This window comes from Contarinia nasturtii, unplaced genomic scaffold (genome assembly GCF_009176525.2).
Source record: "Contarinia nasturtii isolate CC-2019 unplaced genomic scaffold, AAFC_CNas_1.1 Cnas_scaffold_993, whole genome shotgun sequence".
In the NCBI taxonomy this organism is placed as follows: domain Eukaryota; kingdom Metazoa; phylum Arthropoda; class Insecta; order Diptera; family Cecidomyiidae; genus Contarinia; species Contarinia nasturtii.
The window spans coordinates 504,301-526,844 of NW_022198340.1; the positions used below are offsets into that span (position 1 = coordinate 504,301).

General features: G+C 31.3%; 5 protein-coding genes across 9 annotated transcripts; 1 reads left to right on the forward strand and 4 right to left on the reverse strand.

Annotated features, from left to right (window-relative positions):
• Positions 1-10,381: 10,381 nt before the first annotated feature.
• Positions 10,382-12,106, forward strand: LOC116343347. The gene is made up of 7 exons (XM_031771361.1): positions 10,382-10,477; positions 10,568-10,910; positions 10,973-11,256; positions 11,323-11,419; positions 11,491-11,597; positions 11,665-11,734; positions 11,820-12,106. The coding sequence occupies exons 1-7, from the start codon at positions 10,427-10,429 to the stop codon at positions 12,050-12,052; spliced, it is 1,185 nt and encodes a 394-aa protein (XP_031627221.1). The 5' UTR covers positions 10,382-10,426; the 3' UTR covers positions 12,053-12,106.
• Positions 12,107-12,441: 335 nt separating this feature from the next.
• Positions 12,442-13,559, reverse strand: LOC116343351. The gene is made up of 4 exons (XM_031771369.1): positions 13,239-13,559; positions 13,006-13,175; positions 12,665-12,909; positions 12,442-12,567 (listed from the first exon to the last, which is right to left on the reverse strand). The coding sequence occupies exons 1-4, from the start codon at positions 13,492-13,494 to the stop codon at positions 12,513-12,515; spliced, it is 726 nt and encodes a 241-aa protein (XP_031627229.1). The 5' UTR covers positions 13,495-13,559; the 3' UTR covers positions 12,442-12,512.
• A 555-nt stretch (positions 13,560-14,114) lies between these two features.
• On the reverse strand, positions 14,115-16,338 carry LOC116343348 (protein takeout-like). Its single transcript, XM_031771362.1, has 6 exons — positions 16,146-16,338; positions 15,230-15,313; positions 15,014-15,167; positions 14,608-14,747; positions 14,433-14,535; positions 14,115-14,369 (listed from the first exon to the last, which is right to left on the reverse strand). Exons 1-6 carry the CDS (start codon positions 16,210-16,212, stop codon positions 14,156-14,158), a joined length of 762 nt encoding a protein of 253 aa, XP_031627222.1. The 5' UTR covers positions 16,213-16,338; the 3' UTR covers positions 14,115-14,155.
• A 1,402-nt stretch (positions 16,339-17,740) lies between these two features.
• On the reverse strand, positions 17,741-19,584 carry LOC116343349 (protein takeout-like). Of its 5 annotated transcripts, none has more exons than XM_031771367.1 (11): positions 19,449-19,584; positions 19,292-19,357; positions 19,149-19,232; positions 18,983-19,088; positions 18,870-18,917; positions 18,748-18,811; positions 18,538-18,584; positions 18,443-18,471; positions 18,243-18,362; positions 18,147-18,178; positions 17,741-18,072 (listed from the first exon to the last, which is right to left on the reverse strand). In XM_031771367.1, exons 2-11 carry the CDS (start codon positions 19,350-19,352, stop codon positions 17,908-17,910), a joined length of 756 nt encoding a protein of 251 aa, XP_031627227.1. In that variant the 5' UTR covers positions 19,353-19,357; positions 19,449-19,584; the 3' UTR covers positions 17,741-17,907. The 5 variants fall into 5 exon arrangements, with proteins under 5 accessions (XP_031627227.1, XP_031627224.1, XP_031627226.1 ...); XM_031771364.1 differs by having other exon boundaries at positions 19,292-19,388; XM_031771366.1 differs by having other exon boundaries at positions 19,292-19,354; positions 19,445-19,584.
• Positions 19,585-20,615: 1,031 nt separating this feature from the next.
• Positions 20,616-22,256, reverse strand: LOC116343350. Its single transcript, XM_031771368.1, has 5 exons — positions 21,888-22,256; positions 21,655-21,815; positions 21,450-21,582; positions 21,277-21,388; positions 20,616-21,217 (listed from the first exon to the last, which is right to left on the reverse strand). The coding sequence occupies exons 1-5, from the start codon at positions 22,153-22,155 to the stop codon at positions 21,163-21,165; spliced, it is 729 nt and encodes a 242-aa protein (XP_031627228.1). The 5' UTR covers positions 22,156-22,256; the 3' UTR covers positions 20,616-21,162.
• Positions 22,257-22,544: the final 288 nt, after the last annotated feature.

The window sequence follows — 22,544 nt, forward strand, 5'->3', positions numbered from 1 at the left end:
CGTCTCAAATAAAAGTAGCAAAATGTAACAAAACTGGGTTCGAATGTCTGCAGGCACGCACTTGAGCCTCCGCACAAATTCAACAATGCGATTGAAAATGCTATTGGCACACAAAAACTCATATTCTTTTGAAGTGAATAAAATCATGTTTCTTTGTTAAACATTTATATAATAATATTGGAATGGAGAATGTTACTATTTATAGAACTCTCACCGAGTTTGATCGATGTTGATTGAAAATTTGTCTGAAAACGATAAAAAAAATAAATCGCATTGGTTGCAGGGCAAAACATATTTGGGATGGTAATGTTGACTTCATGAAACACGCTTGAATTGGTTCAGTAAAACGCGTACGAAAAAAACAGTCAACTCGTGTTAGCATTTACCTGAAAATCGACCCATATCAACATACAAAATACCGACGCGCTGCCAGTATGTAGCAGCAAAAAAAAATCAGTTTGCTAAAGCGATATATTGCCCTATTGTATTTGCATAAAAATAACAATGTATTAGGTTTAACAAAATATGGATTGGGGTAGTCAGTTCATTTCAAAACATTTTTTTCCGGATGCGTAAAAAATCACCGACACGGTTGCTACATATTTTTATTTAGTAGATAGTAAATCAAATAGTTCACCCCGGCAATTAGTCGTACTGCAACTTTTTACCACTTTGACTTCATGCAGACATTTATATCTACAAACTCATTAGCTTGATGATTGATTGAAACTTTAAATGATTCTACATTTTTGAATGGATTGAAATGACGAAGCGATAGATAGATAAACCAAGCGAAAGTCAAAGCGAAATGTTACCATTTGAAGAAAAAGCGACAGCTGATCCTCATTGGATCAATGATATTTGTTCAGAGCAAATGTGTGCAATTTTTTGTCTGGCTCAAATCGTTTGTTAGTTTTTCATTTTTTTTGTCCTGATTATTTGCATTGGTGTTCTCGTTTTTCATTCTATCATACAATTTATCTGCTCACATCTACACAGTCACACATTCTATCCTGGATAAAATCCTTTGCACTGAATAATGCATATAATTTTAAATGTTTGATCTGTGTGATTCGGATTCAGTATCAGTTTATGCAATGTAAACTCTCATCAATGCCATTTTGATGTGAATCCATCTGAATTATGTTTTTTTTTATATCTCTTTGGCATTTAATATCGGATGATTTTGTCTATTTCAATTGAAATCACAGAGAAATGTGCACACAATGAAAGCCATTATATCAAAAGACAATAAAAAAACAAACATAATTGTAACTAACTAAATAAATCCTCTCGGTACAGTGCAGTGATGCACGGATTTGAAAGGAACGCTTACAAAAAAAAAAGAATAACAAACGTTCATGTTTTATGCGGTGGATTTCTATATTTGCTTCACATTTCAATTTTATATTTTCCATTATTCTCGAACGTTCTTCTTTTTTGTTTCAAATCGATGTTTTGTTATATCGTACGGTTCATACTTTTGAGCCTTTGTAGAATGTTTGTTTCGCATTGTGTATATACTGCGGCAATACAATAAATAATAACCATTATTAGTTGATTCGGAACCGACTAAAGAGACATAATGGCATCAGATAGATAGAGAATCGGTAAAATTCTATTGAATATTGTGAACAAATAACAAAAAAGAAAAATTGTTGTTTTTTTAAGAAATATATACCGCATCCCTTTGAAAATACAACGGCTTTAAAATCACATCACCAAACAAAATCAAAGCGACAAAATTGTGTGAGGAAATATAGATAAAAAATGTTTTCTTTTTGATACAGCCTCGAGTTCGGAAGAGTTTGAAGTGAGATTTCATTTTGATTATTTTAATTTTTATTTGATATTCTTGGTTCTGATTCGCTTTCTCGACAAATGACTCGGTCTCAGAGGAAATAACACTCGCTTCGATACTTTGAAATATTCAAGGTGGTATAATACATGTGATAAATGATTAAATATTCGAATAATCTCCAAAAATTTAAGAAAAAATGACACGTAATCGTTCTTTATCCGTTGGTCAAATGAGTATAATTTTTCAGAGAAAAAAAATTGCCTTTCATATATCGATTTTAAATGTATATTCATTTTTTTTGTCAATTTTTCAAGTAAATTCGTAATTTTCTTGTGAAACGGCAGACATTATGGCATCTTCGATTCACACGCACACAAAAAAATCGAACAAACGAAAACGATTGATTACGGCTAGTGTTTGTTATTAGATTGCATATAGTGTGTTTGTGTGGGTTCTCTCTCTGTCTTTCTCTGTCTCAGGATCTATCGATATTTCTTGTTTAGAAAATATTTCATGTTCCCATATCTAAAAAATTGTCTTCGCAGCATGAGTCTTCTTTTTGTTTTCTTTATTTGCACTTTCGATGATGATCAATTTCCATCCACCTTTTTGTTTACAATATTTCAATAAACTAAAATTATAACCATTTATTGCGACAAACTTCTTTGTTTTCCGATTGCATTTTATCTCTTCACACTTAATTCGCTTTCAAACCCGATTTCAATGAAAACGACTTGGAAAATTGTTTAAAGCATTTTGTGACAAATTTCGGGCCATTGAATGCATTTGGGTCTTTGTATGGTCCAAAATGACAGGCCGAACACCTTCAGAAAATAGAATTGACGAATGAAACAATGTGAAACAAAAGCAAACATAATATAAAAAGTGTGAAAATAGAGAAGAAGAAGAGAATTGCTGAACAATCGGGCACACATATACTCTTCCGAGCGAGCGGTTCTTTTGTCCATCGTTCATTTTATGCAATGCACGGCCTCTATTCGAACGTGTGTGTTTGTGTAACTGAATAAAAGAATAAAATCAAATGTTTTTGTCCAATTTCCTTAAATGTATCGTTTAGCCGAATAATGTGTGCCTATGACTAAACAAAACTGCATGCGGACAATGCAATCTTATAAATAATGGCAACACGCACACAGTGAATGCTGAAAACGAAATAAATTGTAGCGAGAGAAAAAAAAAACCGGAGAGAAAAGAGAAGATTTCATTCACAAAAAATTTTAAACGGCTCAGTTTTTCAAATTTATATCACCCAAATGAATAGCATTTTTCGAATGTATGAATGCATTTGCACATTCGGAATGATAAATCAGAATATATTTTGTGTTCGCTTCAATTGAGGAATCTTTCGTCCACAATGAGACCTTCGCTTTGTTCGGTTTGACACGTTTAAATGAGATTTCTCTTCGGCTTTTGTTATTGATGGTAAGATCACATCGATCGACCTGAATTCATATCGATTGCCTTACCCCCGAAACCATTCAATGCCTGCAATTGTGCATTACAAACATGGTTTCATTGCAATATTCTCTTTTGCTGTCACATTCCCATTTAAAACCGAATGCCAATCCACTTTGAAGAAAGATTGGATCGATCGGCAGATTCTCTTTTGTTCGTAAATAAAACTTTGTTGACATCCGAACATTTGTCCAATTAATTGCATCCTTTCTCTTTTGTTAATTTCTAATCGAATGCATGAAATTGTACGAATTCATTCACAAAATCGATTTTTATGACTGAATCAATTCGAAGCGGAGAATTGGAAAGCCTATAACCACCAGATGGATGATTAGCAGGCTGAATTAATCCATTGAATCGATGATAAAGCAAATGTGCCTTTGCTGATTCAATATAATAGCTAATTTTCTGTCTGCTGGCCCAAATCATATTGCATTCTCTCTTTGCTCGTGATTGTATCGGCTGCTTTAAACTGATTGAAGTAACCGAAATCCGACAGTTTATTTGAAGTCGATTGTTTTGTTATTCAGAAAAGGTAATAATAATTCCATAAAAAAAAATTTTAATTGCCTGTTCAAAATTGAATATTTACAACCAAATTAAAGTTAATCGCCTCAAATCCATTCTCGCCTCATGAATATTATTCATTTTTAAAATTGAGTTTTAGTCGAAAGATTCTGTGAAAATGGAAGAGCATAAAGAACCCTTCTTGAAATTGAAAATATAAAAACGAAATAAATTCCATGCTCAGCTACTTTTAAAGCGAAGAAAAATAGAGAATTTACATAAAATAAGTAAATATGAAGTTTCGAATAAAAATGTGCGGAAAATGTAGTCGTCATCAAAATGCTTCACAAATTTATTGTAACTTCTGAACGAATTCGTTTAATATAGTTTTTATTTTCTCATAATTCACTATCGAAGCAGAAAAACAGTGAAACTTTTGAAAATTACATTATTTTCTAGTTGAATTTGTAATATAAACATGCCGACCCTAACCGATTAGTTTCGTTGGATTTCGTTGTGCGCGTTCCCATCCAAAATGTAAATCAGTCCAAGCTAACAAAGCTGAGATTGTTCCGACGAAACGCTCATAAAATATTGATAGTTTAATTTTCGTTTCGTTTTCCTATAGCAATCGAGCAGACATAAAAATGTCAAATCGTCCGACCTTTTCAATTCATCTGCTCACTCACTCTCTGTGTGTTTATGCACATCATAAATATTTTTCTCATCAAATATGAAACATTCGCATTATACACAGTCGAAGATAATTCCGAATGTAAGAGAGGAAAAAATGGACAAAAGACGAAATGAAATCAAAACAAAAACAGTGACTTACGGTAAGCGTTGCATCTGTTCTTCTGCAGTTCCCCATTTCACATATCAAAGATTTTATTTAACGCATGATTTAAGTAGATTATTCATAAACACAAGGATTCAATGTGTATCGCACATCGTTTCGAACAGTTGCCACCGTACATAAGCTTATCGAATGACGGAGATAATATGTAACGAGGCTCTAGGTTTTTTTTCGTACCCATTGCGCGAATTTGTATGGCATCATGGGTTTTAATGTAGCAATTACAATTCTGCAGCAATTGATACGTATGCTTGAAATCGGTTGGAGATTTACGCTGATTAATCCGATGCTATAATGTCGCAGTCAATCGACTTAACAAAAACAAGAACAAACGCTTGCTCTCTCGCGCGCGCGTCGCGATGGCGTGTGATCTGAAAATTCGCTGAATATGTATGACATGAAAGGGACATGCAGGCATTAATGGCAACAGCAATAAGCATGGACATGTATGAAGATCGCATTTATGACATAATCCATGGCATGAAAGCCAAAATAATGCCATCGTGACAATCAAGCGTGCACAGACACTCTCCGAATTATATTCAAAGAAATTACAATCTTTTTTTTGCTTAAATAAAAAAAAATGTAGAACAAAAGCAACTCATGACACGCTGCACCACACATACACACCAAACACAATCTGAAACATATTCAAAGCTGGCTTGGCGTTTTTCTCGCCTCTCTTCTCATTTTTTGTTATCTGGGTTATTATTATTATACGCTGTTTAAATCCGAAATGGTTTTTCATCTGTCGTGTGTAAATAATTATAATCTCCTGATGCCAGACCAGCTTAAAACTGTGTGTTGTACATGTGATTTCAATTTTATTCTTCTTATTTCTCGTGTTCCATTTCGGGTGTCGTGCTATTTTGTCCGAATAGAAGTGGCGAATACCTATGGTTGTCGCTGTAGATTTCATTTCCTTTTCGTCATTGTGTTACTATTTGTGGCTGTTTAAAACTTTTTTTGGTAGCATAAGAGTTGCGCGCATTTGAGGTGTGAAATAAAATTGAAATGCACAAATAGCACCACCAGGGCAAAACTTCTCAAATGTGAGCATTATCGCTTTGTTAATGCCATCCATAGGCAACATACAAAATAGCACATTGTACAAAAGCGACAAGAAGAAAAAATGACGACTCATTTTTCTACTTTACACCGTCGTCATCCGAACTAACATGAAAAATAGAAATGAAAAGAATAGAAAAAAACGTTGAATTTTAGCACAGCGTTAACGCTTTTCTCATTTCATCTTTCAAATTGTGCATTGTTTTCTGCACTTTTTTCCTTCCATGCTATTTTTTCATTTGCAGCACCAAAGACGACAAAAAAATTGAATGTTTTTTGTTTGCTTGTTTGTAAGTTAAGTTTTTGTTTGTTTGTTTTCGATTGAAAATTTGTCGCAAAAAAAAATTATTTTTACCTTTTTCTCTGAATTCGGTTCATTTTACAGGATCAAGTTATTGATTCATTGTTCTGTTTTTATTGTGATGTATGTACCCGAAGATTGAACGTTTTGTACGTGCAAAGAGTGTTATTAAGAGGATTTATTTACCTCAATTTTCGTTTCAATCGGGTGTCGACTAAATGGTGTGTCAGCTGCATTTGTATATACACCAAGTTCATATTGTTCAAATATTTGGCATCTCAAATTACATCTCCCTCGCATCGTTTTAAACACGATGACTTTCATGGAATTTTCTTTCTTTTTGATCGAATCAATATTCCAACGACTCTCTTTCTCTTAATGGCAAGAGACTTTCTTAATGGAAGTAGATGTATCTTGTCTTGAATTGTAGTTGCCTATCTACCCTTTGTGATCAATGAAGAAATGCTGTCGGTTCCTCATTTCCTCACTTGCTCCGATGAAAAACAAAGTAAACGAAAGGTTAATTTGGGTTTGGTGAAATTGCATTGCCGAAAAGTCCCCTTTCCGACAGAAGTCGTCAACAAAACAAATGACAATAAAAACGAAATGAATGTATTTAAATGGTGAATTAAATCCCAAAATACTGACTATATTGTTGGGATTTTGTTCACGTACTTCTTCACATTCACATTTAAAATAAAACATTGAAGTCGAATTGCACAAAAAAGCCGATGCAGTGATAAAACTTTCAAAAATGGAAAATTGCATGTGATTGCTTCGACAAGGGGAGCGTAGTAAAGTTGCCTACGAATTAGAAGTGAATTTAAAATTGCCGTTTCACTTGTGAATACCGTGAATGTATTCATTTCTATCGTACCGTATCGCGAACATCCAATGTTTCTATTCATGAAATAAATAGTTTTTTTTCATGGCATTTTATCTCATAATCCCCCAACATTGAGGAAGATAAAACGTTGGATAAATGCGTCTTTGTCTAGAGATTACATGCTAACTTGATGTTTTAGGTGATTTTGTGATGCGCTCCAAGACCTCGTTCCGTATTTTGATGACGGAACTAACACAAATTCGAATTCACTTCATAGTATTGCATTGGGCTAAAGAATTGAGCATTGAAGAAATGAATACCCATCTTATTTTCCGTTCGGACGCGTCATTTATCTCAAAGAACCATGAATAACGAAGAAAAATCGCACAAAACATTCTTCGAAAAATTCGTCGAAACAACAAAAAAACATTGAGGCTTTCACGCTGGTCACGAACAATATTCAATGATATCTATCCGGGCTTGAACAAATTCGCTAAAAGAAGAAATGTCCTTACCCAACGTTCGTAATATATTTTGGCTGATTGAGATAATGTTGTTTATATATTCTTGTCACTTTTGTTATGATACACGATAAATATCATAGGTTGGTCTATCATTTTGTATGCTTAGCAACGTTTTTGTCCTTGTTTTTGAAGTGTCTTTTTTTGTCTTCATTCGATCCGACAAAAAACTACTGCCGTTTTTTTCCTTTGTCTTTATCCTTTTTGTTGGTGAATGTGTGTGGCATAAAAAAAAAGAAATGTTAGAGTGACATGGAAACGCAATTGCGTTACCGTTGAATTTCAAAAACATTCGAGCCGAATATTCATCACTTATAAAACTACTTGTTATTCCGGATTCAAACGCCAGCTACACAGAATATTAAACAGAATCGACAAGGTGGCGATTAAAAAGAAATAAAAATGAAGAATGCGCCATACGGATGGACTCAGATAGAGACGAAAATCGATAAAACGGATGTTTTCAGTGAAATATGTGGTCAATGCTTAAGGATAAAATCAACAAAATGATTTAATGGGTGAACTACCACACACGAAACGAAAATCAGACAAATATTTTATATAAATTTGAAGAAAAAGAAATAAATCGAATATGCTCTTAAATCAAACTGATTTTTTCAAGAAACGAATCAGTTTTCGTTCGAAGCCAAATATTGGCACAAGGAAGAGATTTTTACTGTATTTTTCTTGAATGTTTTAAGTAAACAAATGTGTATCTATGCGGTTTTTGCGTTTTCAACGATGTCCAAGTGTTTTGAATTTTTCGAAAATATCTTGAAGCGTAAGCTAAAAAAACTACTCAAATGATTGAATTTATTTAAGTTCAATGTGTTTCTAAGGTAGATGAATATTCATAATTAAAAACAAAATACTTTTTTTTAAACAGAAACTAATTGCAATATTGTTTCTTTTTTCTTTGGCAATGAATTGTAATCGCAAGTTGACGTTATAACACGACAATATAATATTACAGCTCAATAACGCATTTTAACCAGTATTTATTTTAAAGTCTCCGTATCATTGTGAATTTTACAAATGAAACCGAAAATATTAATTTGTTTCTACGTGTCACTATTGCATTTTCGTGCAAGTTCGCACTCTATGAGTTCTGATTGTGATTTGTTTGACTCGACTGAGATGGATAAAAGACTTGAAGAAATAATGAGAACGGGCCGAACCATTAATAATATTTTCAAACCATCACAATTTCTCGGAAAAGGCGGCTTTAGTGTCACTTATCTAGGCAAAAAAATATAAATTAGTATACTAAAAAAACATTTTTTAAGATAATATTTCTATGAATTGAATTAATATGAAGTGAATTAATCGAAAGTAATAAAACTGTTGCCATGAAATTTGCACCAACGGTTGAAAATGACATTGAGAATGAATATGAGATTTATACATATTTGGGTGCAATTGACAATTCAACAGTAGAGAACTATGGAATACCGGCAGTCTATTATTATGGTAAATGGGAAGATTACAGTATGATTGCCATTACACCACTCGATGCAAAGTTTAGCCAAATTGAAAATAAAGCTAGTTTGATCTATACAAATCCCTATAAATCTCAGTTTGATTACCCGGAACCAAACTATCAATACTTCAGTAGTTGATGCGAATAAAATTCAGTCGATTTTGGAAAAAAACAAAGATTACTTTTGAATTTGAATTTTGATAAAAACACAATATACTTTGTCTATTTTGTTCAAAATGTTGGTGAAAATGGCATTTTAACAAGATTTTACGTCATAAATACAAGGTTTGACGGAAAAATAGAATTTTTGTTTAATTATGTTTTTTTTTTTTTGTTTAGATTAGTAAATGATGCCACAGCCAATTGAGAAGCGAAGTTATTTTCACCGATTCTCCATACATTGGAAGGATCACGTTCGTTTGTAGTGCCGACATTTCGAACACGAATAATTTTTTTATACGCGCAAATATTTTTCTATGAACGCGTTCGTTGACATCTTTAGCTTATGTCAGCTTCATTATTATATTCACTCCATAAATTCTTTAGAGATAAAAAAAATGTTATACCCTACGATGCTTTGTTTGCAAACCGCTTTAATATTTTCGAAAGTATACGTAATTTTTATTAATTATTCCGTCATACACATATGAGCTTTGATCAAATTACTGAATTTAGTAAATTATATTGACTTTTCCTGGTAATAAATATTTCACTACAATATGCCAGATGTTATTATTTGAATACTACTTATGTTTATATTTAATAGATTTCAAATTTACTATCAAATCATCCGACAACCTAAAAAAAGATTCAAATTATGAAAATTTCACACAGTTTTTTTAAATTTTATAGTTTGTGTCTACCCCCTAGGTGTACATTGAAAATAAAAGCATTGTGTGCATCGCACACAGTTTGTGAATGCGATGTCTACCTAGGGGGATATTGCGTGTATATAGTCGCAATTTATTGACAAATATTTGCGACACATTGGTTTATATTCGTATACGAATATGAAACCACTTTTTTCAAATATGCCACCAATATATTCCAATATATTATACAAAATACTCTTGTAAATACTAGAGTACAAGTACTTGCTAGAGTACAAATTGTAAAAATATATAATATTGAAACATTTTTTCGGTTTTTCATTAAAACATTTTCTTTTCAATAATATTTTTACAATGAGTCGTTTAAGTAACTAGAGTAATACTCTAATAGCTAGAGTATTTTGTTAAGTATATTGGAATATAGTGGTGGCATATTCATATATATTTGTTTATATTCTTTTTCCCCCTAGTGTCTCTCTGAAAAATTCAACTCTGCCGTATATATTTCATTTTGCGGAAACAATCTTAGAGTCGATTATAAAATAATAAAAATAATTATTTTCAAACAGAAAGAGAAAGCAACATAGCGTTTGTTTATTTTACAAATAATTGGAATCTTTTTTCTTTGACAATGAATTACATGAATGTTTTATTTTTTGCTGATGTTTTAATACGAGAGTATAAAATTAAAGCTGAATAATGCGTTTTAATCAGTATTTATATTTATTTTAAACTCTCCGTATCATTGTGAACTTCACAAATGAAAGCGATAATATTAATTTCTTTCTATGTGGCACTATTGCCTTTGATTGTAAGTAAAAAGGAATAGTAGTATGCACTCTATATCAATCAATAAAAACTAAAGAAAATATGGCTTTCAATTATCCAACCAATTCAATAGATTCACAGTGGTAGCAACACTGGAAGTATGAGTTATAGTAAAGGTGGCATTGCGAAAAAGATTGTCCTACCGTCTCACCAAAACAAGATCCGCCCGCCGAACACAAATGTTCAAAAATCTTTGGGACAACGGAAAAATCTGGGCAAACAGCTAGTTTTGGACAATATTCCCAATGTTCGTGCTAGTTTGCAATCTTCGAATTTTGATTCGTTCGACTCCGGTGTAAAATTCGAAAGGCTGGATGAAAGACTTGACAAAATATTGAGAACAGGCAGAACTATCAATGATATCTTTAAACCATCAAAATTTCTTGGCAAAGGCGGCGTCGGTGTCACTTATCTGGGTAAGAATTTGTTTAAGAAGACATATTTTTAAGCTAAATTTTTTATAAATTGAATTATGCAGGTGAATTAATTGGAAGTAATAAAACTGTTGCCATGAAATTTGCACCAACGGTTGAAAATGAAATTGAGAATGAATATGAGATTTATACGTATCTGGGTGCAATTGACAATTCAACAGTAGAGAACTATGGAATTCCAGCCGTTCAGTATTATGGTAAATGGGAAGATTGCAGTATGATTGCCATTACACCACTCGATGCAAAGTTCAACGAAATAGTAAAAAAATGTAGAAAGAGTGGTTCCACTTTGAGAGATATTGACATTTTAATAATATGCCGAGAATATGTAAGTAGAATTTTAAAACAGATCATTATATTGTATATTATATTTGGTTTCAATAATTCTATGAAGGTGAGAATATCAAAATATATACATAGCCGTGGCGTTTGTCACTGTGACAGCCACCTTCGCAATATTATGTTTCGTGGCAACAAAGGCTTCGTAATTGGTAATCAATTTCTATTTTTCAACTTAAAAATTGAATTTTTTGAAATATTAATAAAACTCTGTGCAATTCAGATTTCAATATGGCCACGAAAGTCTCCACTGATGATGATGACGATTGCAGAAAATATGACTGGCACAAATTTTTAGTCGAACTACATCTTTCCTTGAATATAGAATTCGTGAGTAAATCTTTAACTATTTGAATCATTTAATATAGTAATCAACATACATATCTCTGACTGACAGAAAATTAAGGACCTTAAAAGAAGCGGATTGAAAAGAGTACTTCTGGAATTTCAAAAATCTATCGATAATGGTAAAATTTAAAAAAAATGAACGAAAAATTAAAATTGATAAAAATTGAATTTTATTTAAAATTATTATGCATATATGTGGTACAGCTCCACCAATTGATTACGATCGTATGTATGAAATTATCACGGAAGAAATTCGTAATCAGGGAGCTCAGGAGCCAGCCCTGGTTTCATGGTTGACAGATGCACAGAAACCAAAGGCAATAGCTGAATGGAGAAAAAAACCGACAGATATTAAGTTCATCAAATCTATTTCCAATCCATATTCCTCTCAGTTTGATTACCCGGAACCAAACTATGATTACTTCAGTAGTAGTTGATATGCAAAGAAAATTCAGTTGATTTTAAAATAAAAAAGATTACTTTGAAATATATATATTTTTTTTTACTTTTTGTGCTCTAAACCGAGTCTCCGAGAGTTTCATATAAGGTTGCCACTTTTGCAAATTCAAAATAATAATGTACTTTAACTACAGCCAATTGTCAAGCGAAGTTATTTTCACCGATTCTCCATATATTTTAACTTCCAATTTGGAAGGATCACGTTCGTTTGTAGTGCCAACATTTTTTAATTTTTTTTTATACGAACAAATATTTTTCTACGAACACGTTCGTTGACATCAGTTGACATCTTTAGCGTATATTAGCTTCATTATTACATTCACTCCATAAATTCTTTAGAGATAAAAAAATGTTATACCCCACGATGCTTTGTTTGCAAACTGCTTTAATATTTTCGAAAGTTCTACTACAATATTCTAGATGTTGTTCATTTGAATACTACTTATGCTTATATTTAATAGATCTCAAATTTACTATCAAATCATCCGACAGCCTAAAAAAGGATTCAAATTATGAACATTTATATTAATAATGATTAGTAAATGTATATGATGGTATATGAGAAGATAGTTGGATATAATCATCATTACCTGTCGCTTACATCAAGCTGGAATCCTAGATCAGCGGCAATTTTGTCAATAGTAGGAGATGTAATGACGCTGGCTGCCACTTCTAATCTATATTCGGCACAAATATCTTTAGTTATCACGAGAAGCTGCTTTGCAATGCCACGACGGCGATATTCCCGTTGAACCACCACTCCTTTATTCGCCAAATATTCATCGACTCGATAAATTTCGAAAATATCAACATCCATTAGATCCATAGATATTTGCTTGAAATTTAACGAACAAGTGTTTTTTAAAAGAAGCGAGTGATGTGAATTCAATTGAGGAATTGAAATTGTGTCAATTTTAAACATTTTTCTTACCGTTATCTTGCCTCTCTTGCTTTTCGAACCTATCCTTTTGCCAATATACATTAAGACAACACCGGCCATCTTATCATCATCATCAAAGCATCCCACTGACATATTTTTGTGTAGAAGTAATTTCCAATACTCTCTACTTCTTTGAATGTGATGATTGGTTATAGTTATATCTACACAACGATTTTTTTTTAATTTTATATTTTTTCGTTAAGAAAGAAAGAATTAGCGCATACCAAGAATTTTATTAAGTGCTTCGTCTTCAAGAAACTGTTGCATCAAATGCATTGCCTCTTCAAATCGCGTGTTAGGTATGTTTCGAATTTGATATTCGACCACTTCACTTCCATTTGCGTTTGTTGCATTAAATCTGCTCCAAATTTTATACGGATCGTATTTTTGAGAATCAACTTCAGATTTAGTTTTAATCGATACATTACAATGAACATAAATTTCAATGAATATAACAGTGATAAGTAATCTATTCAACATTTTTTGTTTCAAAAATTCGAACTTCAAAATGTTAGTTAGAAATGTGGAAATTGATTCCAATTGAGTTGTAGATACTTACTGGAATATCTTCAACCGAGATATACTTTATATAGAGAAAATTCAAAACGTGTTTCAGATTATTTGAATATTGTAAGCTGCCAAAAATGTGATAAATACACGGCAGGTTGGATACAGAATTTGATCTCAATATTTTATATGAAAAATTGAAACCTAACTCATGACAACACCACATGATCGATGGGCGGAACAGTATAGTATCAGGAGATATCATGCCATAATGTGCTGATAAAGATTTTTTTTAATTGCGTAGAAAATTACATTAATTTATCTATACACGTGCCGTTTCACCCCCCAGATGATATAGCATCAAATCATCCATGCTACCAATCGTTGTTTTCAAAGTTCTTATTTGGCATTTGAAGTACTTGTGCGAATTTTTAAAACAGAAACAATATGAGTTGATTTAATATTTCTTTTAATAATATCAAATTGAATTCTAAGCAAAATTGATTGAATCATAAATGGATTATATTTCTTTTGTTCTTTTTCAAACTATCTAATGTTTATATTATATAAAATATTATTATTATTATTTATCATCAAATAAATGACAATGGTGAAATATCTTGCACATTGAAATCTAGGACTTTTTTCCCGAATCAGCAAAGAGATCATTGTATGGTACTTTGTTGAATATATTTTTTAAAGTAGATTCTGCAATCAAAGTAAATGCGTCAAAAATATTCTCGCTAATTTCTTTGAAAATATCATTCCAGTTTTCATTCAAAAATCGATTAGTAGCGTCACCAAGAAGTTGATCGCCATTATACAAATGTCGGAAATCAAAGATTAACCTGAGAATATAGAGAGATAAAAATGATTTAAATTTGTAAAGAATAAAACAAAGGATCACCCACCTAGACACTTTAAATATCAAATTTGCGTTTTCGATATCCAAATGTTCATGATTGCCACGCTTAGCAGCCTTGCCGTCGAATGTGAAAATCAGTTCGGGATCAACTATATTATGAAACGTGAAGTACATTTTTGGCTCGTCAACTTGAATATCCGAATTTTAAGTTCAATAATTACCCAAAGTTATGTTCGAGCGACCTTCTCCGTTCACTGGCAAAATCAAAACTCGACCCGCAATTTTGTAAGGGCCAACTAGATAAAGTGCTGGTCCCTTTACAACAAGTTCATATTTTCCAGTTGGATTTCTTTGAAATCCGCTAATGAAATAGAATAAATGATCTTTGAACATAGGTTCTCATCAGGTTGTATTTATTCCCCCAGCAAATTTTTAAAAAAATCTTTCGATTTGCTAGGTGTTTTTGAGTCAAATACTCCAACGCACCTCCCCCTTCCGTATTCGATTTTGATTTGTGGAATGAAAAAATCTCTTTTCGCTAGGGTTTTGCCGAGAGACTTTTTTAATTTGCTAGGGTTTTAATTTTCATGCGTGAGGACCTATGGTATATATATCGTAAAAAATGACCTGATTTTTGTGAATCGACAATTCGATAAACCAATTAAATCGACATCTTTGAAGTCGAGAGCGATGTTCACTGGACTCTTTTCACCCTGTTTAATTCCAATTGAAGGTATATGTAATGGATCAATTTGGATCAGCCCAAGTCCTTTGTGGCCCTCTTTTGAATAATTGGTTAATTAATTTAAATGAACAATAAAAGAATGAAGAAAAAAATTATACTTTTTCCGTTCAGTTCAATAAATTCGTTCGAAACGTCAACTATACATTTTGTATCGCCTGCAGAACATCTTGGAATATCAGTAGCTGAAAAAAATAATAAACACACGAATAAACGATTTATTTTTATTTCTCCGAAACAAATTAACAACTTTAACCTTTGAAATCAATAATTTTTCAAATTTTAGTCCTTTAATGAGTTTCTTTTATTCTTTTTCTTTGCAAATATGTTTATTATTAAATGAGTCAAAATTAGAATTCGTCAGCGTCATCACATTAAATTATTAAATTTAAATGAGCGACCGGTTTTGTTTCTGAGTACTTTGTTTCAGAGTTTCGAAGAACACTTCACTCTTTAATAGAATACTAATTAAATCAATTCTCCAAGATAATTAACTGACTCAGACTGAAACTTGAAATGCAGAAGCCTAATACGCCAACAGAATGAATCTATCACTTAACTAAAAACGCATCCAGCCGAAAAAATGATTATTCATACAAAAATAGGTCCAGACGAACTTTGCATCGACACACATCCCGTCAAATATAATAATTAATAAAAAATGTGTTAATATGACAAAATTTGTTTTGTATCAATGAAGTCGCCAAAGAAATACACAAAACAACACCAACTTTAGAAAAAATAGCAATACTTTCGAAAAATTCTTACGTATGCATCAATTTCGATTCTTGTGAATTTTTCACACTTTGCTCTTGAGTACCAATCACAAAACGGTCAAAATTACTAAATTAGCTTACAAGAATAGCCACGCAATTAGAATAAAATTCAATATTTTACCTACTTCAATGTTCTTTTAAATGATCTAAACAACTGATCAAAGCATCAGTTCACAGAATTTATATATTCAAACATTTTTAGTAATATTTCAATAATTTCGATTGATGAAATGAGACTTACGAAATTTAAAACTAAATATACCGACGATTAAACATACGAATATTGAAAAAATAATTTTTTTATTCATTCTGATGATAAATAATTTTACTAAACACTTGATAACAACACGAAAAAAATAATTGTTTTTTTTTATTACATATGAACTAAAGGTTGGAAATTCTTATTACATACACAGATATTGAACCATTCGATAAGTTCGACAAAATCATACTATTCTTGTAATCATGATTTTTTTAACTTAAATATAATTTTCAAGGATTCGAGCAAATTAGCAGACATACGTGTAGAAGAATTCAACAAACTCATTCATATACAAAAACAACAAACATCATCATATATATGATGACCACTGAGAGAGATTGATCGGACGTTAAACTTCTGTGTAAAAAAAAAACTTCACATATACATAAGCTGTAACCACTTCCACAATGCTTTCGAGGTGTAAGCGTGATAATGATATATTATGTACAAATAAACTTGAACTTACGAATTCAGTCAATGGAAACGGTCAAAGCAACTTGAACCAAACAAAGCACGAGACTATGTAAGCATTAATGCAAAAAAGTATGAATCACGTTTTAATGACAAGTTGTTCAGTCACTTTCGGCATCGTTATGTTCAACTATTACTGCGCATACAATTGAAAAAATGAGATTCAGAAGAGAGACGCATAAGAAAACAAATGAAATACAAAAAAAACGTAATTTGGTCAGTTTGTTCTCAAAGCAAGAAGCTCTTCTCTTGTATTTATTCACAGTAAAAACTCTCTTGTTATAAAAAGAGTTTTTAATTTAATTGCGCGAGAATGACTTCTCACAAGATTTAATAAAAAAAAATTGGAAAAAAGTTTTTTTTTTACTGTAATACAAAAAAAAATCTTAGTAGAAGGCTCATTGGTGTCGAACACCTAGGTTTAGGCATGATGAAAAAACCGGTTGTATTCCGTTGCTCTTGCAACTGCTGAACGCTAATAAATAAACAAAAAGTTCACTGCAATCAACAACTCAAATTTTATGTAATTCGGACTATTCGAACTACTACATTGTAAAATAGCTCCCATATATTGTGACGCATGAAGTATACAGACCGGAATCATTGTAAGAGTATTCGGCGCAAAGTAATCACTACACTATTGCTTATATTTTAATTTTATTTTATTTTTTATTTGTCAGATTTTAATTGGTCGTTAGTAATGATATAGTGAGTTTTTTTTCACAAGATGTCACGTGTGCTAGTTGTGTTTGTCATTGAAATTGATGAAAGACAAGTGTTGAAGTTCCAACGAAAAAAAAGGTAATTATCATAAATTCAATTCATTTTAGACTAATAACAATGCACATTATATCTATTGAATATAACGATTGGAGAGTATATGCTTTTGTTCATTCTCTCCTATCGCTATTTTCAATAGATAAATATTTTTTTCATTTGAAAAGCAAATAGTTCTACATCAAGCTGAGAAAACTAGTACAGAAAATATCACACACGAGCTGTTGACAGTTTTTCTAGTTTAAACGTCTATTTAATGGACAAAAAAGATCTTACCTCGATTTTCAAGTATATTTTACTTACAATGAATGTAAAAGATAAAAAGGTTGTTTAATTTTATAGCTCTTTATTATGATAAACACAATGAGCAGAAAAAAAAAAACAGAAAAATGTTCTCCCGAAATGTGATATTAGTATGATTTAGAAATACTTATATTATTATCGAAGTCATAAGCTAAAATGAAGTTTTCTTGTTGAAACAACTGATCGTGATTCAGGGACTTTTTCCTGAATTATCAAAGAGATCATCGTACGGAACTCTTGTGAAAATATTCGACAATATATTGTCAACGATTTGTCCAAAGGCCAAAAAAACTGATTTCTTAATCTCGGGCCAAACTTCCTGCCAATTTTCATTCAGAAACAAATTGGTGTTGTCCTATTTTTGGATTATAAAAATCACCGATAAAACTAAATAAAAAACGGAATCATTCATTTAAGTTTTCAACTCACGCCGAGCGCCTTATCGCCATTATATAAATTGCCTAGTAAACAAATGTATACCATTAAAAAAAGTAAAAAGTTGAAAGTTTGTTTAATGAAAATTACTCAAATATAAACTCATTTTGGTGAGCGTGAAAGAAAGTTTGGTATTTTCGGGTTTTAAATAGGTCTTTCCATTTTTGGTTACTGTCTTCCCATTGAAACGAACTAAGAAATCGGGATCCACTAGAACAAAAAGTGCATAAAGTTGACGTAAAATATTTCTTTTGAAATGATAAAAAAAACCTGGAACTGAGTTTTCTCACCGACTGTTATGTTTGACTGTCCGATTCCGCTGATTTTATAAATTAAAGTGGTTAAAAAATGATTTTATATTTCATGGTAAATTTAATTTCCTCACCTTATTGGCAAAATTAAAATTCTTCCTTGGATCGAATAAGGTCCGACCTGTTTTTGTGAACGTAGAGAACAAGAAATTTCAAAAATAAATATTTATTCTTGAAAACCATAAAGTTACACTTTGATTATTCCGGATTATTCGGACACACAGTTCCGCATTTTGTTTTAATTTTTTTGTTTTTCAATATGTGAGCAAATTTTTGTATATTACCAGCTCAAGGCGAGGCCCTTTCAGTCGAATCTCATATTTTCCTTCTGGTTTATCGTTAAATCCTCTGTGTAAAATGGTTTATATTATTAAGATTTAATTTAAAGTGATGCACTTATATTTACTCGATTTTGTAAAAAGTGAAATCTTTCAAACCGGTAATTGTGTTATTGCTGTGAAAAAGAACAACAATTGAAAATTCTAGCGAAAATATGAATACGAATATTTGACTATCAACCTGAATTTTAAAACCACATTCACAGGTGACTCTTCACCCTGTTCAATATTTATTTTGGGGATATCCAAAGGGTCCAGTGGGAGTAAAGCGATACCTCTTTCACCGCCTTAAAAACAAACAATGAAATATGTTCGTATTTTCACTTGAAACACACTATAGTACACACCTTTTGCGTAGATGTTCATCACAATGTTAGCCGATTTTATCATACATTCCGAATCACCTTTCTTGCACTTTGGGATATCAGTAGCTTTCAAATTAAAAAATGTATTAGGTTCTTTGGTGCGTATAAATACTTGCACAACTCACGAAATTTTACTGCAAAAGCGCCACTGCACAGCATGAAAAAAACAGCTTGTATAACCTTCATGGCTACTGCACAATGTCAAATTATGAATTTAAATATCTTGTAAATAAACAGAAACGCTAATGAAAAATCAACATTTACTTTTAAATGCGTACCAACTTTTTTTATATCGATTTTAACGAAATTTCTCTTCCAAATAAACTAAAAATGATCGAAATAAACTGAAAAGTTTCTTAAAATAAACCAATTTTAATTAGATTTTATCTTTTCTACAGCCGTGTTGGCGTTTACAAATCATACGACTTACTGATTGCGTTTCTAAACTTAAACTCGTTTATAAATGTTAATTGTAGAAAATTGCAGTTTGATCTGCATACTTGTAAAACAAGTAAATTTTTATATCTCTTTCAAATACATTTAATTCGAGCATATCATTAATATTTCGCGTGCGAGAAAGAATGAAACAAAATTACGAAAATTAAACGCAAAATATATTCTAAAACAAATATTCTGATGTTAGCTATTTGGAATTTTCTTTTTAACAAAGCATAATTGTGTGTAATTAGTGTAAATTTATTTATAAATTCATCATTGCAGAATATTTGATTGAATCTGAATTATTATCTCATTGCATTACTTACATTGTACATACGTTCGTTTAATCACTTGATGTAAGAATGCAATTCGCTATTTTTTTTATCATTTTTCGCTGATACCTAATATCTCAATCAACTCAATTCGATTTAAATTTGTTTGTATTCTTCAAAAGATATATTATATTCGAATATACGAGGCTATTGTGTAGACATTTGAATTATTAGAGAAAATACGTAAAAGATTGACTCCTTAATGACATTGAATATGTCTTGCCAATTTTCATTTAAAAATTGATTGATAACTGGAATGGATGAAAAATGTATTCAATTATATTGTTAGAGCGATAATAAATTATTCGATGACACACCTTCGGCTGGATCACCTCCGAATAAATTTCCGAAACAAGCCTGCATTCTAACAAATATAAAATGCATAAGTACATTTCACACAGTGATTTGATTTTCGTTACCTTGACATTTGGAAGGTCATCTTAAGGTCATCTATGTGTAGATGTGCTGTTCCATTTATTCTTTCCGGGTTGAAAAATGTAAAAATTGAAACAACCGACCTTGAACGGACACCACAAGTATCTTACCATATTGTACGGTCATCTCAAAAACTTACTCATCGCAAAAGCAAACACGGATCGTATGAACTTTTAATAATGTCCACATCTGTTTGTGCTTCACTTCAGTTTTCTCCGTACAATAAATAAATAAAAAAGGCAAGTACAGTGTATTCAATATTTTTTATTTCAAAAATTTGGCTCAAAATATCGAAATCACACGGTTTATAGATTGAGATGTAGGTGAATTTTTATTTATTTTATTTTATTTATTACCAATCTTAAATTTATACCATTGTGTGAGTCTAGTGAACTAGACACATGCTGGCTATGTGCCCAAGGTATAAATTCCGCCCATGGTGCGACTTTCAAAAAGAGATACAATATAGAGGAAGGAGGGTATTTACGAGTTACTATAAATACCGATATTGGATCCGGAAAACCATGGCAAAACCGGTCTAATTCAGGAGAATTAGAGGAAATACTTAATATTATCTTAAATATATTTTGGAAATAAAATAAATTAAAAATGATAAAAAAGTAACAAAATAAGAATAAATAAATAAATAAATAATAAAATAAAATAAAATAAAATAAATAATTGAATAAATAGGCAAATAATAAAAAATAATAATGGTATGAATCACTATGGTATCAATAGATGTGATGCCATAATTTTTCTCAATTACAAACTATCTTGACGGATCGATGCTATTTGTGTTCAAATTTTATTGATCTCAATGTTATTGTCAAATCATCGTCATAGCTAAAAATAAATTCAACAAATAAGTAAATTATATAGCAGAAGGTGGTTAATATCTGTACTTAATGCTTGTATTAAGTTGAAATCCAAGATCAGTGGCAATTTTATTTACAGTATCAGATGTAACAACAGTTGCTGCTGCTTCTAATCCATATTCCGCACAAATGTCTTTTCCTAATAAAATGATTTGGATATTAAATGAAAATAAAATTATTATTTTTTTTTTCCAAGTTACCTATCATGAGAAACTGCCTTGCAATTCCACGGCGTCGATATTTTCGCGAAACAATTAAACCATCGTTGCCCAAATATTCCTCAACTCCATACAGTGTGAAAATATCAACATTCAATAGATCCAAAGTTATATCCTTGAAATAATTTAAAACAGACTTATTCAAAAGGCCAAACTGTCATTGATAACAAATAAAATGTGTGTCTACCACTGGTCTGCCTCTTTTGTTTTTCGAACCCTTTTTTCTGCCTATATGTAATAAGGCTAGGCCAACCATTTTATCCTCATCATCAAAACAGGCCACCGACATTTTATTATTCAGAACTGATCTCCAATGGTTTTCATTTTTCACTTGGAAATAACTTTCACCTATACAAATTAATGTATTTTATATTTATATTTAACAAAAAAAAAAACACATTTATAAGAGTCAATAGATACCTTCATCATCATTGATTGGTTCATCTTCCATAAATTGATCCATCAAAGACAATGCCTCTTCAAATCGTGTGCTAGGTATATTTCGAATTTGATATTCGACCATTTTATTGCCTTTCCTGTTTGTTGCGTTAAATTTGCTCCAAATTTTTTCAGTATCATATGAACTTGAGGCAACACCTTTGCCTTTATCAGCTTTAGGTTTTGCACTGGTTGTATTTAATACCGAAAGTGCGATGAATATAAAAATAATAAAATTGCTCTTGAACATTTTTACAACTAGATAGTTTTACAACTAGGTTTATCTATGAAAAAAAAAATTATTTGTAAAATGAATCCACACAAGTTCAAGAAACAACTGATAATCAGCAACGGAAAGCTGTTTCATTTATACAAAACTCAATGTGTGGAATTTTATTGCAAATTCATAATATTTTAATTTATCAACTCTTTGCCGTTTCATATACACGTGTTATTATACACATGACGTATAACGAAAGTGTTTCATTATAAAATAGGCATTAGGCAGAAGAAAAATAAAGTATTTGTTTTCATTCAAATTTCATATTATAATGCTATTTTTGCTTATATTCGATTGATCTCAATCTGTTACACCAGGAACGGAGCTGAAAATCAATGGAAGATGATAGTTTAATTCTA

Coding starts and splice junctions, on each gene's coding strand:
- LOC116343349 (XM_031771367.1), bottom strand. CDS start 19,352: ATGAAGGTTATACAAGCTGTTTTTTTCATGCTGTGCAGTGGCGCTTTT. Junction 19,233..19,291: donor CGCTTTTGCAGTAAAATTTC/GTGAGTTGTGCA, acceptor TTAATTTGAAAG/CTACTGATATCCCAAAGTGC. Junction 18,918..18,982: donor AATGTGGTTTTAAAATTCAG/GTTGATAGTCAA, acceptor TCTTTTTCACAG/CAATAACACAATTACCGGTT.
- LOC116343347 (XM_031771361.1), top strand. CDS start 10,427: ATGAAAGCGATAATATTAATTTCTTTCTATGTGGCACTATTGCCTTTG. Junction 11,257..11,322: donor TAATAATATGCCGAGAATAT/GTAAGTAGAATT, acceptor AATTCTATGAAG/GTGAGAATATCAAAATATAT. Junction 11,420..11,490: donor CAACAAAGGCTTCGTAATTG/GTAATCAATTTC, acceptor TGTGCAATTCAG/ATTTCAATATGGCCACGAAA.
- LOC116343350 (XM_031771368.1), bottom strand. CDS start 22,155: ATGTTCAAGAGCAATTTTATTATTTTTATATTCATCGCACTTTCGGTA. Junction 21,816..21,887: donor ACCAATCAATGATGATGAAG/GTATCTATTGAC, acceptor TAATTTGTATAG/GTGAAAGTTATTTCCAAGTG. Junction 21,583..21,654: donor ACAAAAGAGGCAGACCAGTG/GTAGACACACAT, acceptor AATTATTTCAAG/GATATAACTTTGGATCTATT.
- LOC116343351 (XM_031771369.1), bottom strand. CDS start 13,494: ATGTTGAATAGATTACTTATCACTGTTATATTCATTGAAATTTATGTT. Junction 13,176..13,238: donor AGCACTTAATAAAATTCTTG/GTATGCGCTAAT, acceptor ATCGTTGTGTAG/ATATAACTATAACCAATCAT. Junction 12,568..12,664: donor CAGCTTGATGTAAGCGACAG/GTAATGATGATT, acceptor ATCCTTTTTTAG/GCTGTCGGATGATTTGATAG.
- LOC116343348 (XM_031771362.1), bottom strand. CDS start 16,212: ATGAATAAAAAAATTATTTTTTCAATATTCGTATGTTTAATCGTCGGT. Junction 15,314..16,145: donor TATATTTAGTTTTAAATTTC/GTAAGTCTCATT, acceptor TATTTTTTTCAG/CTACTGATATTCCAAGATGT. Junction 14,748..15,013: donor TGTCGATTCACAAAAATCAG/GTCATTTTTTAC, acceptor CTATTTCATTAG/CGGATTTCAAAGAAATCCAA.